Raw genomic sequence first — 12,268 nt, 5'->3', positions numbered from 1 at the left:
AGTAATCATTCACAGGATGGATGTAAGGACAACCAGAAGACCAGGATTGCAGTTCTCTGGAAATATAAAATAATAAGGAAAAGAAAAACAGGAAAAGCTGCAGAATTTCCCTCAACCAACCCGAAGCTCACCTGAGGTCGCTTCAGCTCCTTGGCCACCTTGGCGTTGTGGTCACACAGCTCCCCGAAGGGCTTCCCGCTCAGCAGGTAGAGCTTGGCCGTCTTCACGAACCAGTCCATGCAGCTGCTGTCCAGGTCCGTCTCGAAAACGGTCAGGGCGCTTGAGACGTGGGCGAACTGCTCGGTGAGGTCCGGCTTCTTGAAGAAGAAGATGGGGTAGCGGCGGTCGCCGCCGGCGAAGGGCTTGCGGTTCGAGTCGCCGCTGATCAGGCTCTCCTTGGCGGCGAAGGCCAGGTCGCCAAACAAGCCGAAACACAGGCCCTCCGGGTTGGCCTTGTTCACCGGCCGGCTGGCATCCTGGAACATGTGCTGGTAGAGGGTGCTGTCCTTGGAGCCCGAGAGCAGGAAGCAGGGGTCGTGGAGGTGGCGCCACACGATCCCCGTGGTGACGTCCTTGTGCTCCTCGAAGGTGGCGAAGGGGATGAAGGGCCGGCGCACGTCCCACACGTAGATGTTGTGATCCACCATCATGGAACAGGTGGCCAAGTGGTACTTGCGCTCGGGCCGCCACTTCACGCGCGCCACCGAAGCGATGGTCTGGACGCAGTAGATCTCCTTGGCCCGGTTTGTGGTCATGTCCCAGACCTTCACCATCTTGTCACGGCCCCCGGTCGCCAGCCAGCCCCTGCGGGAGTGTTAGATCAGTCGGAGACACGCGTGCGCATGAGATAGAGATGCCGATCTGCACAGTCTGCAAAACCCCACAGAAAACAGTAGCTCAAGTTAAACCAACAAATGGTAGGGTAGGAAAATCTCCCATGAGCCACGCAGCACACACCCACGCCACTGTGTCTGCCACACAGCAGCTGGAGTTGGTGCTTTGAGTCAAAGATGCAACTGCTGCAGAGGCGATATCTATGAATTGGCTTCATCACTCTGTTCTCCTCCTCACTGATAGCTGGTGTGTGGTGAGCGTACTGGCGCACTAAGGCTGCCGTCGCATCATCCAGGTGGGGCTGCACACTGGTGGTGGAGGAGATGCCCATTATCTGTAAAGAGCTTTGAGTGGAGTGTCCAGAAAAGTGCTATATAAGTGTAAACAATTATTATAATTATTATTATTATTAAATACCCAGGGCACTTCTCGAAAAGAGTAGGGGTGTTACCCCGAAGTCCTGGACAAATTTCCCCTTGGCCCTTACCAATCATGGCCTCCTAATAATCACCATCTATGAAATGGTTTCATTACCCTGTTCTCCTCCCCACTGATAGCTGATGAGTGAGGAGCGTTCTGGCGCACTATGGCTGCCGTCACATCATCCAGGTGGGGGCTGCACACTGCTGGTGGTGGAGGGGAGTCCCCATTACCTGTAAAGCGCTTTGAGTGGAGTGCCCAGAAAAGTGCTATATATAGTATGTGTAAGGAATTATCACTTTCATCATCATCATCATCTGTACTGACCTGTCTTCCGGGTGCCAGTCGCAGCAGAACACGGGCCCGGTGTGAGCGGTAAACATCCGCTCGTAGCGGTCAGGCCTTCGGATGTCCCACAGCTGGACGTTCCCATTTTCAAAAGATGCAGCGAAAGTGAAATAGTCCCGAATGCTGAACTGGACATCCCTCACGCTTTCCGACTGCCCTGAAGAAAACAAATAAACAAAAGCGAGAGATTAACCAAGCAATACTGCCTCAGACTGGTAGATGATAACATTCATTAATATACAGTATAGGCATCCCTTAGACTTCCTACAGTATATATTTGTTGCAACAGTATCTGACAGAGGATATTAACTAGAAGAGTAAGGAACATTTAATAAGAATCAAATTAAATATTTTCTGCCAATTCCACCAATTAAACAGGGTTAGATCAACATCAAATTGTCTTTAAAAAAACACTAAAATTGTTCAGCTTTAACAACTGTGAGAAACTGTCATTACATTTCAATTTATCTTGATGACATATAAGGTTATTTCACCATGTGCTCCCCGAGACCCTACATATTGGTCCCATGTGTGTAAAAAGAAACGGAGAGCTTAGGCGTGGCTTAGGGCGTGGGTTTTTAAGAATACTTGTATATAACTTGTAATACTAGGAGACACGAATGAAAGAAAATCTGGATACCCGACATGAAATGAACATAGAAAAAATTGAAAACCAGTATCAATTGTCCAAATCCCTACTCTATAGCAAACATAATCAAATTGAGAAGGCTTTTCCACCAAAGAAACACGAAGGCTGCCGAATGAGCGACGTGTTTCTTCTCCACGGACAAAGCTTTATTAAAGTGCTCGATGATGGCAGACTGTTTACTTGTACACTGTCTTCTGTTTGTTTGTATATTGTCTTGATGCACTGTCTGCACTTTGTGTTTTTACACTTGTCTTAACAATCGAGAGACTTTCTGTAAGTAAGAATTCCATTGTACCAGTACGTCTACCGGTTACATATGGTGTAAGATGACCAGGGGAAGGGTCATTCATAACAGGTATTTTCGGAATGACCTACTTAAAATACTAGATATGGACCTAAGCAAAATGGCTGCCAAAAAGAATCAGCTGACCCGTATATGTAAAGGGTCTACCCTGAGAAACACTGAGACACAGCTGAGCCGCATCAGGAACCGAAATATACATGCCCCGGAGGCAGTGAACAGGGCGGAAGCTGATAAGGTGAATGCGGTCTGGAGGAAGAGAGAGGAAAGAGGTGTATGTTAAAGATCGGACTAAAGAATAACGGACTACTGAAAGGAGAAAAGGTTTATGGGTTTTTGATTGCGGATAGTGGATAAGGATACATCGCGGATTGGCTTTATTACGGACTTCTGGAACTCGGATCGGATCAGGATTAAGGGAACGGATTACGGACTGGATTTGGAAGATAGTCGGAAGAAGAAATGCCACGAAACTCAGGAAAGAAAAGTGTGGTGTGAGTACTTCTCTCATCTACATAAACTTTCCCCCGGAGGCACCACAATGGCAATACAGTTCAAGTTCAAGTTCAGGGGTACCTGAGAAAGTGCTGACGGACTCCTTCTTGCGCAGGTCGAAACACTTCATGTAGCCATCCTGGGAGCCGCTGAGCAGCATGTAGACCTCGGTGGGGTGGAAGCAGACCTTGTTGACGGTGCGCTTGTGCTCGGTGAAGAGCTGGTCCTGCTTGTTCCGGGAGGGCCGGCCCAGGTTCCAGGTGACCACGGCCCCGTTGGTGGCGGCGGTGGCCAGCAGGTTCTCGTCCATCTGGTGCCACATGACGTCGGCGCAGCTGAAGTTGAGCGAGGGCTTGCGGCCGACGCGCAGGTTCAGCTTCTCCACGAACTGCTCCTCCTCCAGCGCGTAGATCTTGAAGATGTTGCGGCCGGCCACCACCACCTGCGCGGCGTCACGGCACACGCTGATGGCGTTGGCGGGGGCGTCCAGGTGGCAGAACATGGTGCGCCCGGTGATAGTGGTGCTGCCCAGAGCCGTGGTCACCCGCGCCATCTTCTCCATGGCCTGCAGAACGGATGACCCAAAGATAACTTCCATGTGTTGTGTCAGCAATGTTACAGACCCCATATCTGCCCGCTGCTTGGATTAAGAAGCACGAAAATGCTCATATATTTCAATCATGGTTCAGGTGTAAACTGTGCAATCATTAGGATTAGGGGTGGAAGGATCGATCGGCTATAGATTGGAATAGTCCGATTTCCATTCTAAATATGTGATCGGCAATCGGCAGATGTTCCTTTCATTTGGCGATCTACGACGCAAAACAGTTGAGCCAAAATTTCGCCACATGCCTTGGAATGAAAACACGTCATCCGTCTCTCAGTTTTTTTAAAATATCTGACTCTGATCAACCTAATGCTATGTGCAATGTTTGTAAACCTAACGTGTCTTGCAGGGGGGAGCAAAACAAAGAATTTTAACACACCTAACCTGACACAACACTTAAGAACACATCGCCCAACAGAGTACAGTGGGTATCAAGAAACTTGCAGAGCTAGCAAAGACAGATCTAGCCACACCGGCATTAAGACAACCGTCAGCGCAGGCGACACTTGAGAGATCCCAAAAGTACAGCAGCAATAGCCCAAAAAAAAAAAAAGGAATCATGACCAAAATAATGGCATTTATTGTGCTAGATATTAATAAACCTATTTCAGCTTGTACCATCTTTTGTGTCTTTGACTGGATAATAACACTCCCCCCCACCAAACGCTTTACCCTATTCTATCACCAAAACCTTTTTGTTTTGTTGTCCAGTACAAAATACTACTAAACAAAGGATTTAGGAGACACACTTGTAAGACAGAATACAGTAATGTGCATATGTGTGTGTATAATGTCATACATTTGCTGAAGGTACACAAAAGACATTATGGGCATTTTCAAACTAAAACATTTCCTCCAAACTTCAACCCTTCCATTGCTAAAACATTTAACTTCCTTCCTCATTTGGAAGTGCAGGCATATGTGTGTGTTTCATTCTCAATCTTTCAGTGCATTTACCAAGTTTCGACCATGCATGGTGGAGTTTGTCAATATAGAGCCGAAGTCTCCAAGCCTGGCCCTGGGGAGCCCCAGTCTAGCAGCATTTATAGGTCACCATCAGACTTTCTATTTCTAAAGACCTGGAGCAACTGCAACTATTATGAATTAAATGGGAGATTTGCTAAACAAAGTCATTTGAAGATCATAAGGAAGTAAAATCCCTGAAGAAGAGTTTCCTTAATTGACCAAATATACCGATTAGAACAAGTAACAGGTTTATTCCATGCTGAAAAAAAGAAGAAAGAAAACACAACGTTTCAGCCGTGGAGCCTTCTTCAGGTGTGTGAAGGCTCCACGGCCGAAACGTTGCGTTTTCTTTCTCTTTTCAGCAGGGAATAAACCTATTACTTGTTCTTTTGCAGCCGACATATGCTGACGCAGCCACCCACCTGAACAAATATACTGATTTACTCACAAATTTTCCAAAACTTTAAAAAGATGGTGCTCTCAGGTGGTCTATGACGAACTTGACATGGGTTAAAAGAAACTCTGACGTAGAGTGGCAACTTTTTGCTCTTTGAATCTTTGAGTAATACTTTGTTGAATTCGTCAGTAGATGGCATTACAGTTGTACAAACATGGGTTAACAACCCAATACGAAGGATGAGAAAAAATATGATCAGAAAGATCCTAGCCCATTGAAGAAGAATGATAAGGAAGCATGCGTTTTGGTTGCCATCTGTATAAACCTTGTCACACCTGACCTAATTCAGCACATTTCCATACTGGTCCAAAGTAGTTTTATAACCAACACAAGTACACCAGTGCGGATACACTATTTTCCTCATCTTATATGATCTGCACCAGTCATCAGTATATTAGTTTTTCCATTCTGATTGTTCACCTGAAGTGTGTCGCTTCCTAATGTTTTGTTTTTGCTTCCATCAAGAAAGTGAGTATGCTATTTATATAAGATAATAAACTGGCAAAAAGATGGAAAGACAATAGTTGCTCGTAATTAGCAATAGCAAGTTACTATTTTTTAAAAGAGTTACGGTGCTCTTATTTTAAGGGTAAAATAAATGCTGAAAGCAGAATACCTCTTGGTTACAGATTTTAATTTTAGCAACTTTACCAAATGTCATCTAACATTCACTACAGTACCTAAGAGTTCAAACTAATATAAAAATAAATGTTACACAAAAAATATATCTAACCAGCTAATTATTACATTTGTCCTCTTACATTCGAACATAACAAATTAAAGAAGTCAAAAACAAGCTGGTGTATCATTCCCTGTATGTCGAAAACATACCAAAGCAATTTTTCAGCTTTCCGACTGGATCATCAATATTGTCATCTGAACACGCGTCTCACACCTCGGGATGTCGGCCGCTGACCTAAACTCCTTTGCAAAGAAAAGTGTATAAGGTTTTGATTTATGACTCTAGATGGGTCAGAATAATTCCAAAGCACAAACTACAAAACAAGTAAAAACATAACTACAGCAGACCAGAGGAATACGATCCGGAAACACACCTTTCGCTCCGGCGTCGCTTAGTTTAATTGTTGCTGCGAAACGTCATCATGCTGCGTCTGAGCAGACGTTGTGCAAGCAGGGAGCACACACGGGTTTTTGAAAAGTGTGGTTATGCATCCGTTTCTGGGAAGCGCCAGGAGACCACATTGGAAATTGTCTACAGTGCTGCAGGTCTTCTCTTACAAAGGTGCACTTTGCACTCCCGTTATAATCAATTCACACAGAGGATCTGTTGACTAGTAGATCTTCATTTAATATTTCAGCATCGTATTATTTAGAATAATTATCGACTTATAAAGTTAAAAGTGTTTTTTATATTGATATCGCGGTGGGTGATAGGGGTCATCATTGAGAGGACCCTAGGAATCATCTAGGGGATTATATAAATTCCTTTTCACTATATGTAAGGGAACATGTGACCATTGTTGTGATCACTAATACAGTGCTTTTGTGCTTCAAAATATTCACGTTTAACTAATGTGCCACACATTCAATTGAATGTCCCCAGAGTCGCAAAGGAAGAAAGTTTTGAGAGATCCGACGACGTTTGCAAAGCCTTCTAAAAAGGTTTTCTAGTTTTATAACAAAGTCTAATCTGCCGACAAAAAAAAAATGGGTTTGCATCCGTTGATCTTTTAGGACACCTTTTTTTTCTGTCGAGAATGGAAGACATACGCTGTAGTGGTCCGGGTGGGAGATGGCCGAGTTGAGCGGTGCCGTGTGTGTGGGGGAAAGCTCTCCCCTGGATCTGGCTCCGGGAGCTGAGGTGTCCTCTCCTCCTCAGCCCTCGGCTCTCATGCCTCCCCGCGGGGGACTGTTTGACTGTGAGGACCCCACCGTCTGGAGAGCCGTCCTCGACCAGTACTGGGAAGTGGTTGGGCTGAAGTCCGCGGGGAAGAACCGAAAGCAGGGCAAACTGCTGCTCCTGGAAAAATGGCAAGTTGCTGTTTGAGCCTGTCGGTGAAGAAATGCTCAGACCGGACTGCTACGGCTGTGGATATACTTATGTGATACCAAGTAGTTAATCGTGAACATAAGTGCATCATCACTTATAGACAACATGAAAGTCTATCATCATCCCTTTAGTATTCTTTTAATATCATATCAATCAGTTATGTACTCCACAGTCTACTTCAGTTTTTGATATGTCACCATGAAGTAGCGAAGTTCCTTGCTTCTCATTATTAGCATGCTGCTGCTATGCTATTGTCTGTAACTTATCTGGCTCTGATGCCTGTTAGCTTTCTGTTATCCATGCAAGGACACAGTATTTATGGATAGTCAGCTGCACTGTACAGCAGAGATCAGGTTTTTAAACCTGATTAGTTTAATGTGATGGTTTCAGCAGCTCGCACATCACCTTACCATTTATGGGGTGAAACTGATGCCGTCACTGTTGCTGTGTGTGGGAGCAATGCAGCGAATTGGTGGAAACATCAAGGGGTGGGTGGACGTTTGGGCCTGTTTCATTAAAAAGGCAAATCCAGTGGAGGTGATTTCAGGGGTTCTTCCTCTGTGGTTGTATGCCTCCGCAGGTACCAGGAAGAGCTACCGGCAGCCATAGCGAGTCGACCGGAGCCCTTCCTTCAGCACCTGGAGCTGGTGAAACTGATGGAGTGGAAGCTGACGGTGAGTGTCCAGTCAGAGAGGGAGTCAGCATCGACAAAGAATTGGTGAAGGTTGTTAAAGTCTGCCCTCCAGTTTGCCTCAGGAATTCTCTTACCTCTTGATTGAACACAGCAGGTAAGTGGTTCAAGGGACCACGAGTGAATAAATGTTGTTGAAGAGTTCATCGGTTTTCTTTAGCCTGGGGATCGCTGCGATTTCTCTCTGCTATCTGACACCTGCTACGCCCACACAATATGCTTGATTCCCTTCCTGTAGGTTTTAGGTAGTGGCAGTGACTCATTAGAGACATCCTTTCCTTCTGCTTTTACGTTTTGACAGTCGTATAGCTAATGAAAGTAAAAAAAAAGTCCAACTAGCTTCATACCCTGCAATGTAGGGACAATGCTGACGGCTCGCTAGAATTTTGCTCTAAACTGCCAGAAACCAACCCCTGTAGGAGAAGATTCCCAGGGCTTGCTTTTGATCACCTGAGTGCCGGTCCACAGGTGGAGTCACCGAGTTAAAGCTGTAGGGCACGGGCTGTACCAAGAGAGCGGTTTCAAAGAAAAGTAGCGGCTGTTAATTAATGTGCACGAAATGAATCGCTGCAGAGTGGAAGGTGAAATCTGCTGGCCAGCTGTGAGCCACTGACATATCCTTTAAGAGACCATTCCCGTATTGGATTGGCGGTTCAGAAACGATGGATGGGGGTGGCCGTGTTCGCCAGTTTTCTGAATCCTGCAGCAGTACCGAGGAGATCTCTGTATCATGAAACTTAAGCGTCCGTCGACATCTTCATTCTTTATCATTGTTTTTCTCCCATCCAGTATTCGCTCACAACCACTTTAACCTTAAGGTTGTGGGAGCGATAGCCTAGCCCAGAAGGCACAGGGTGAAAGGATGAACTTCATCCTGTATGGGACACTAGTGGATTGCAGGGAGTACAGACACACAGGTGGACATACAGGATATTAACTGGCTCTTATGTTAAGTAAAATGAATTAAGGCTAATTGATTGAAATGTGTGCCAAGGGATGAGTGAGTTGGCATGATGCTGTCTCACAGCTCTTGGCACAGGGTTCAGTTCCAGACTGGGGCTCTTTGTGGAGTGTGCGTGGTCTTCCCTATGTTCATGTGACATTTCAGCGGGTGGTCTGATTTTCTCCCCCCCCCTTCCCCTGATGTGGCGGCTTGGTGAAGTGGAGACTCCAGATCATGCTTGTGTTGCCACATTGGCCGATTCTGGTTTTGCCCTCTGCCTGCAGAGAGGGAAGTTCCGGCCGAGGCTGCAGCAACTGGTGGCCACGAATCCCAGTGACGCAGTGGAGCGGTGCACCAGGAAAGCCTTTGGTCTTCTCCCAGACACGCGGGCGGCCATTGCTGAGCTCAGCTCGCTGAAGGCCGTGGGGCCGGCCACAGCCTCAGGTCAGCCCCCTCGTCGCAGGAGCCTGGTGCGAGCTACAGTCCGGCCAGTCAAGGCCGCTGCAATAAGCAGTGGAACGCAATAGGGCTGCACACACAGTAAATTGCGCCGCAGGGATGCGTGAGTTATTATCCCTCGGAGGCTTTTCAAATGGAACATTCTTTCTGTGTTCTCCCGGATTTCTCCCGGATCACCCAGATGGCATCTTGTACCTCCAGCAACCTTATTTACTGTATCTCTTGCAGTAAATGCCCAGTTTCTCACTACATTGGTGAAACAGGAAGGAGACTTGGAGACCGCTTCAGAGAACACGTCAGGGCTGTGAAGATTAAAGATCTCTCCAAGCCCATTGTTTCTCATTTCACCTTTGATGGCCACGGCCACTCTAATCTCTCCTTCTGTGTTCTCAAAGATGGTTTTCCAAACTCATACATCAGAAAGACTACCGAAACCAAACTTATCCTGCAGCTAGGATCACACCTTCCCTCTTAACGACAGACTACTATTCTACTAAATTTTCTCCATTCATTGTAAGTTTCATTTCACACCTCTCGACACCTATTCTGACTTCACACCTCTTGATTGGCCTCTCTGTCTGTCCCCTGCTGTCCCCTGTCCCCTGCTGTCCGCCTCTCACCCCTCCTCCCTCCCAGCCTTTGTTCTCTCACCTTTGCCTACTGCCTTGTCTCTCTCACACCTGAAGAAGGCTCCACGGCCGAAACGTTGTGTTTCCTCTCTTCTTTTTTTTCAGCATGGAATAAACCTATTACTTGTTCCTTTGCATTCTTTCTGTGGCCGAGCTGCCAACTTCCCAGTGTGTTAATTAGGAGGGAAATGGGCCAACAGTTGAGCAGGGCTGGTAGTTGAGTGTTTTTTTGATTGGCAACTGCAATTGCTTAAAACACAAACGTTTAAGTCTAAACGAGGTTCTAGTTATAGATCTAAGGACGTTCCGAGTGGGGAGCTGCGTCAGCATGCGCAGGCTGCAAAGGAACAAGTAAAGGTTTGTTCCATGCCGAAACGTAAAGAAAAGAAACACAACGTTTGGGCTGTGGAGCCTTTTTCAGGTGTCACACGTAGTGACATAGTGTTTCCTATCTTTACGTTTCAACATGGAATGAGCCTTTGCCTGTGCCTAAACTTGGATTACAAAGGAACAAGTAAAGGTTTATTTACTTGTTGAAAAGAGAAGAAAAGAAACAAAACGTTTTGGCTGTGGAGCCTTCTCTTTGCACAATGAAATTGTTGCTTTGCAGCCTACGCCTGCTGGCGCAGGTACCTGCCTAAACTGTTAAACGGGGATTAGCCTCCTTTGGGCCTTTAAATAGAGCAGAATGTCTCCTTGGCGTTATATCGATTCTTAAATGAAAGCTTCACCCTTTGTGCCAACTCTGATGCCCCCACCCGCCTCTCCTTCCCTACAGCGGTTCTGGCGGCCGGAGCTCCCGACCAGGCTGCCTTCATGGCCGACGAATCCGTGGAGAGCGTCCCTGGACTCACTCCCATCCAGTACACCGGGAAGCACTATGCCCTGTACCTGGCCAAGGTGTCGGAACGAGCTCGCGCGCTCAACAGAGGTAAGGTGGCACTTACCTGGTGGTGTAAGAGAAGGGGGAAGGAGAATTTCGCTCAGGCTGAGGAACTGGGATGAAGTCACAGGGTCGATGACCGCATTTCCAACTTTGTGACTTGTGAATTCCATTTTTTTTTAATTTAAAGAACAACAATTGTCTTTTATCATATGCTCACTCAATAATTTGGAGTCGTCAGTGTTGACCTGGGGTCAGGCTGGCTCACAGAGATGACACCTGTGCAGACAGGCTCCCTTGAGCCATTCGGCCCATTAGAAGTGCTGCAGGGTCACGCAGGAGGGTCGGTGCCGATTGGAGTAGAGGCACGCCCCTCACTGACATCACCGCTAGCCTCGGGGTTCACCGCTTCTCTAGGAACCTTCACCGAGACATCCCACCCCACCTTACCCCTGGCAGTGCTGAGCCACCTGTGTGGTGTTACTCAGAGAATCCTGGGCTTATTCAGCTAGCTAGTGACATGACCTGGGCTCGAAGCCACGATGTCTGTAGACAAAGCATGGAGTAAACGCCTTTACTTGTTGAGCAGATTCATCTTTTGGACGGGAACTGGTTAGGTGAAATTTGGAAACTGATGATTGGGTCAGAGACGACAGCTACCAGCACCCTTCCCCCTTGCACGCATCGCAATACCAACATCATGGCTATAAATGCAGGCCATGGACCCTCCTGCTGTCACGATCAGGCTGTCCTTCAGCTGAGCTGGACTGCGCCTGGGCAGATCTGCAACCTTGTCCTACTAGCAATCTGTCTGGTGTGTTCAGCCGAGAGAGCGTTTGCCTAAATCTCCTTGACATTGACTGCAGATACCTTGAGCTACAGCTTCAAGGTGCAGTCACGGGTGCGTGTTTAAGGTGTAATTATTTGTGGAAACCGAAGTCAAGGAGAGGACAAATAATATGGATGATAAAGATGAAGGTCCAGTGGGCTTACCTCAGGCCTGGATTGGATCTACTCACTGATCACAATACATCCTGTGCTTGATGGTGGCCAGAGACTTCTTACTTCTGTCCAAGAGAAACATAGCATCCAACCCTGGGTTTTGGAACTCTTGGTTGATGGGGAAATCTTGATTTTATCCGGGCCCAATAGTGACGCAAAGGATTTAACCTTAGTGGACATTCTGTGGGGTGAAGGTGAGAGTAAGTCAGTGTGTGAGGGGTCTCCATGCGGTGTCCTGTCTCTCTGCAGTGGACAGCAGACAGGACTGGACGCCTCACTCAGTGGAACTGTGTCTGTGGACCTGGGCTGTGGGCCAGAAGCTGCAGCCGTCACTAATGGAGGGGATCAGCACGGGAGAGAAGAGGCCAGCTGTGGAGTCTGAGCCCAGTGGCAGCTCAGTCAAGAGACGGAAAACCAAGCAGGACTCTGCTCCTTCCGAAGAAGCCTCTGTATAACACACCAGGGCTTCAGGATAGGGAGTGCTGACGTACAGAAAATGCAGATGTTTTGTGAATGACTTGTGTTTGCATGGAAGAAATTCACCAAGCATAAAAGACGTTTGTGCACCAAAAA

The 12,268-nt window shown here is 47.0% G+C and overlaps 2 protein-coding genes across 4 annotated transcripts in view; one reads left to right on the top strand and one right to left on the bottom strand.

Moving 5' to 3' along the window:
• wdr24 (WD repeat domain 24) overlaps positions 1-6,196 on the bottom strand; it is an 18,364-nt gene extending 12,168 nt beyond the window's left edge. For 2 of the 3 annotated variants that reach the window (XR_001479947.2, XM_006637060.3), the window contains exons 1-4: positions 5,909-6,126; positions 3,129-3,612; positions 1,582-1,759; positions 132-804 (exon numbers count right to left, since the gene is read on the bottom strand). Coding sequence is in view for 2 of the 3 variants with exons in the window: in XM_006637060.3 (XP_006637123.2) it covers positions 132-804; positions 1,582-1,759; positions 3,129-3,609 (1,332 nt within the window). In the remaining variant the exon portion in view is untranslated. The other variant, XM_015360003.2, reaches the window with a different exon arrangement.
• Positions 6,195-12,268, top strand: zgc:112496 (uncharacterized). The gene is made up of 6 exons (XM_006637086.3): positions 6,195-6,320; positions 6,918-7,069; positions 7,669-7,762; positions 9,007-9,166; positions 10,589-10,741; positions 11,945-12,268. Exons 2-6 carry the CDS (start codon positions 6,930-6,932, stop codon positions 12,148-12,150), a joined length of 753 nt encoding a protein of 250 aa, XP_006637149.3. The 5' UTR covers positions 6,195-6,320; positions 6,918-6,929; the 3' UTR covers positions 12,151-12,268.

The sequence above is a fragment of the Lepisosteus oculatus genome, chromosome 19, assembly GCF_040954835.1.
Source record: "Lepisosteus oculatus isolate fLepOcu1 chromosome 19, fLepOcu1.hap2, whole genome shotgun sequence".
Lineage (NCBI taxonomy): Eukaryota > Metazoa > Chordata > Actinopteri > Semionotiformes > Lepisosteidae > Lepisosteus > Lepisosteus oculatus.
Note: the sequence above shows the minus strand (reverse complement) of the source record. Positions and strands in the feature narration are given on the sequence as shown.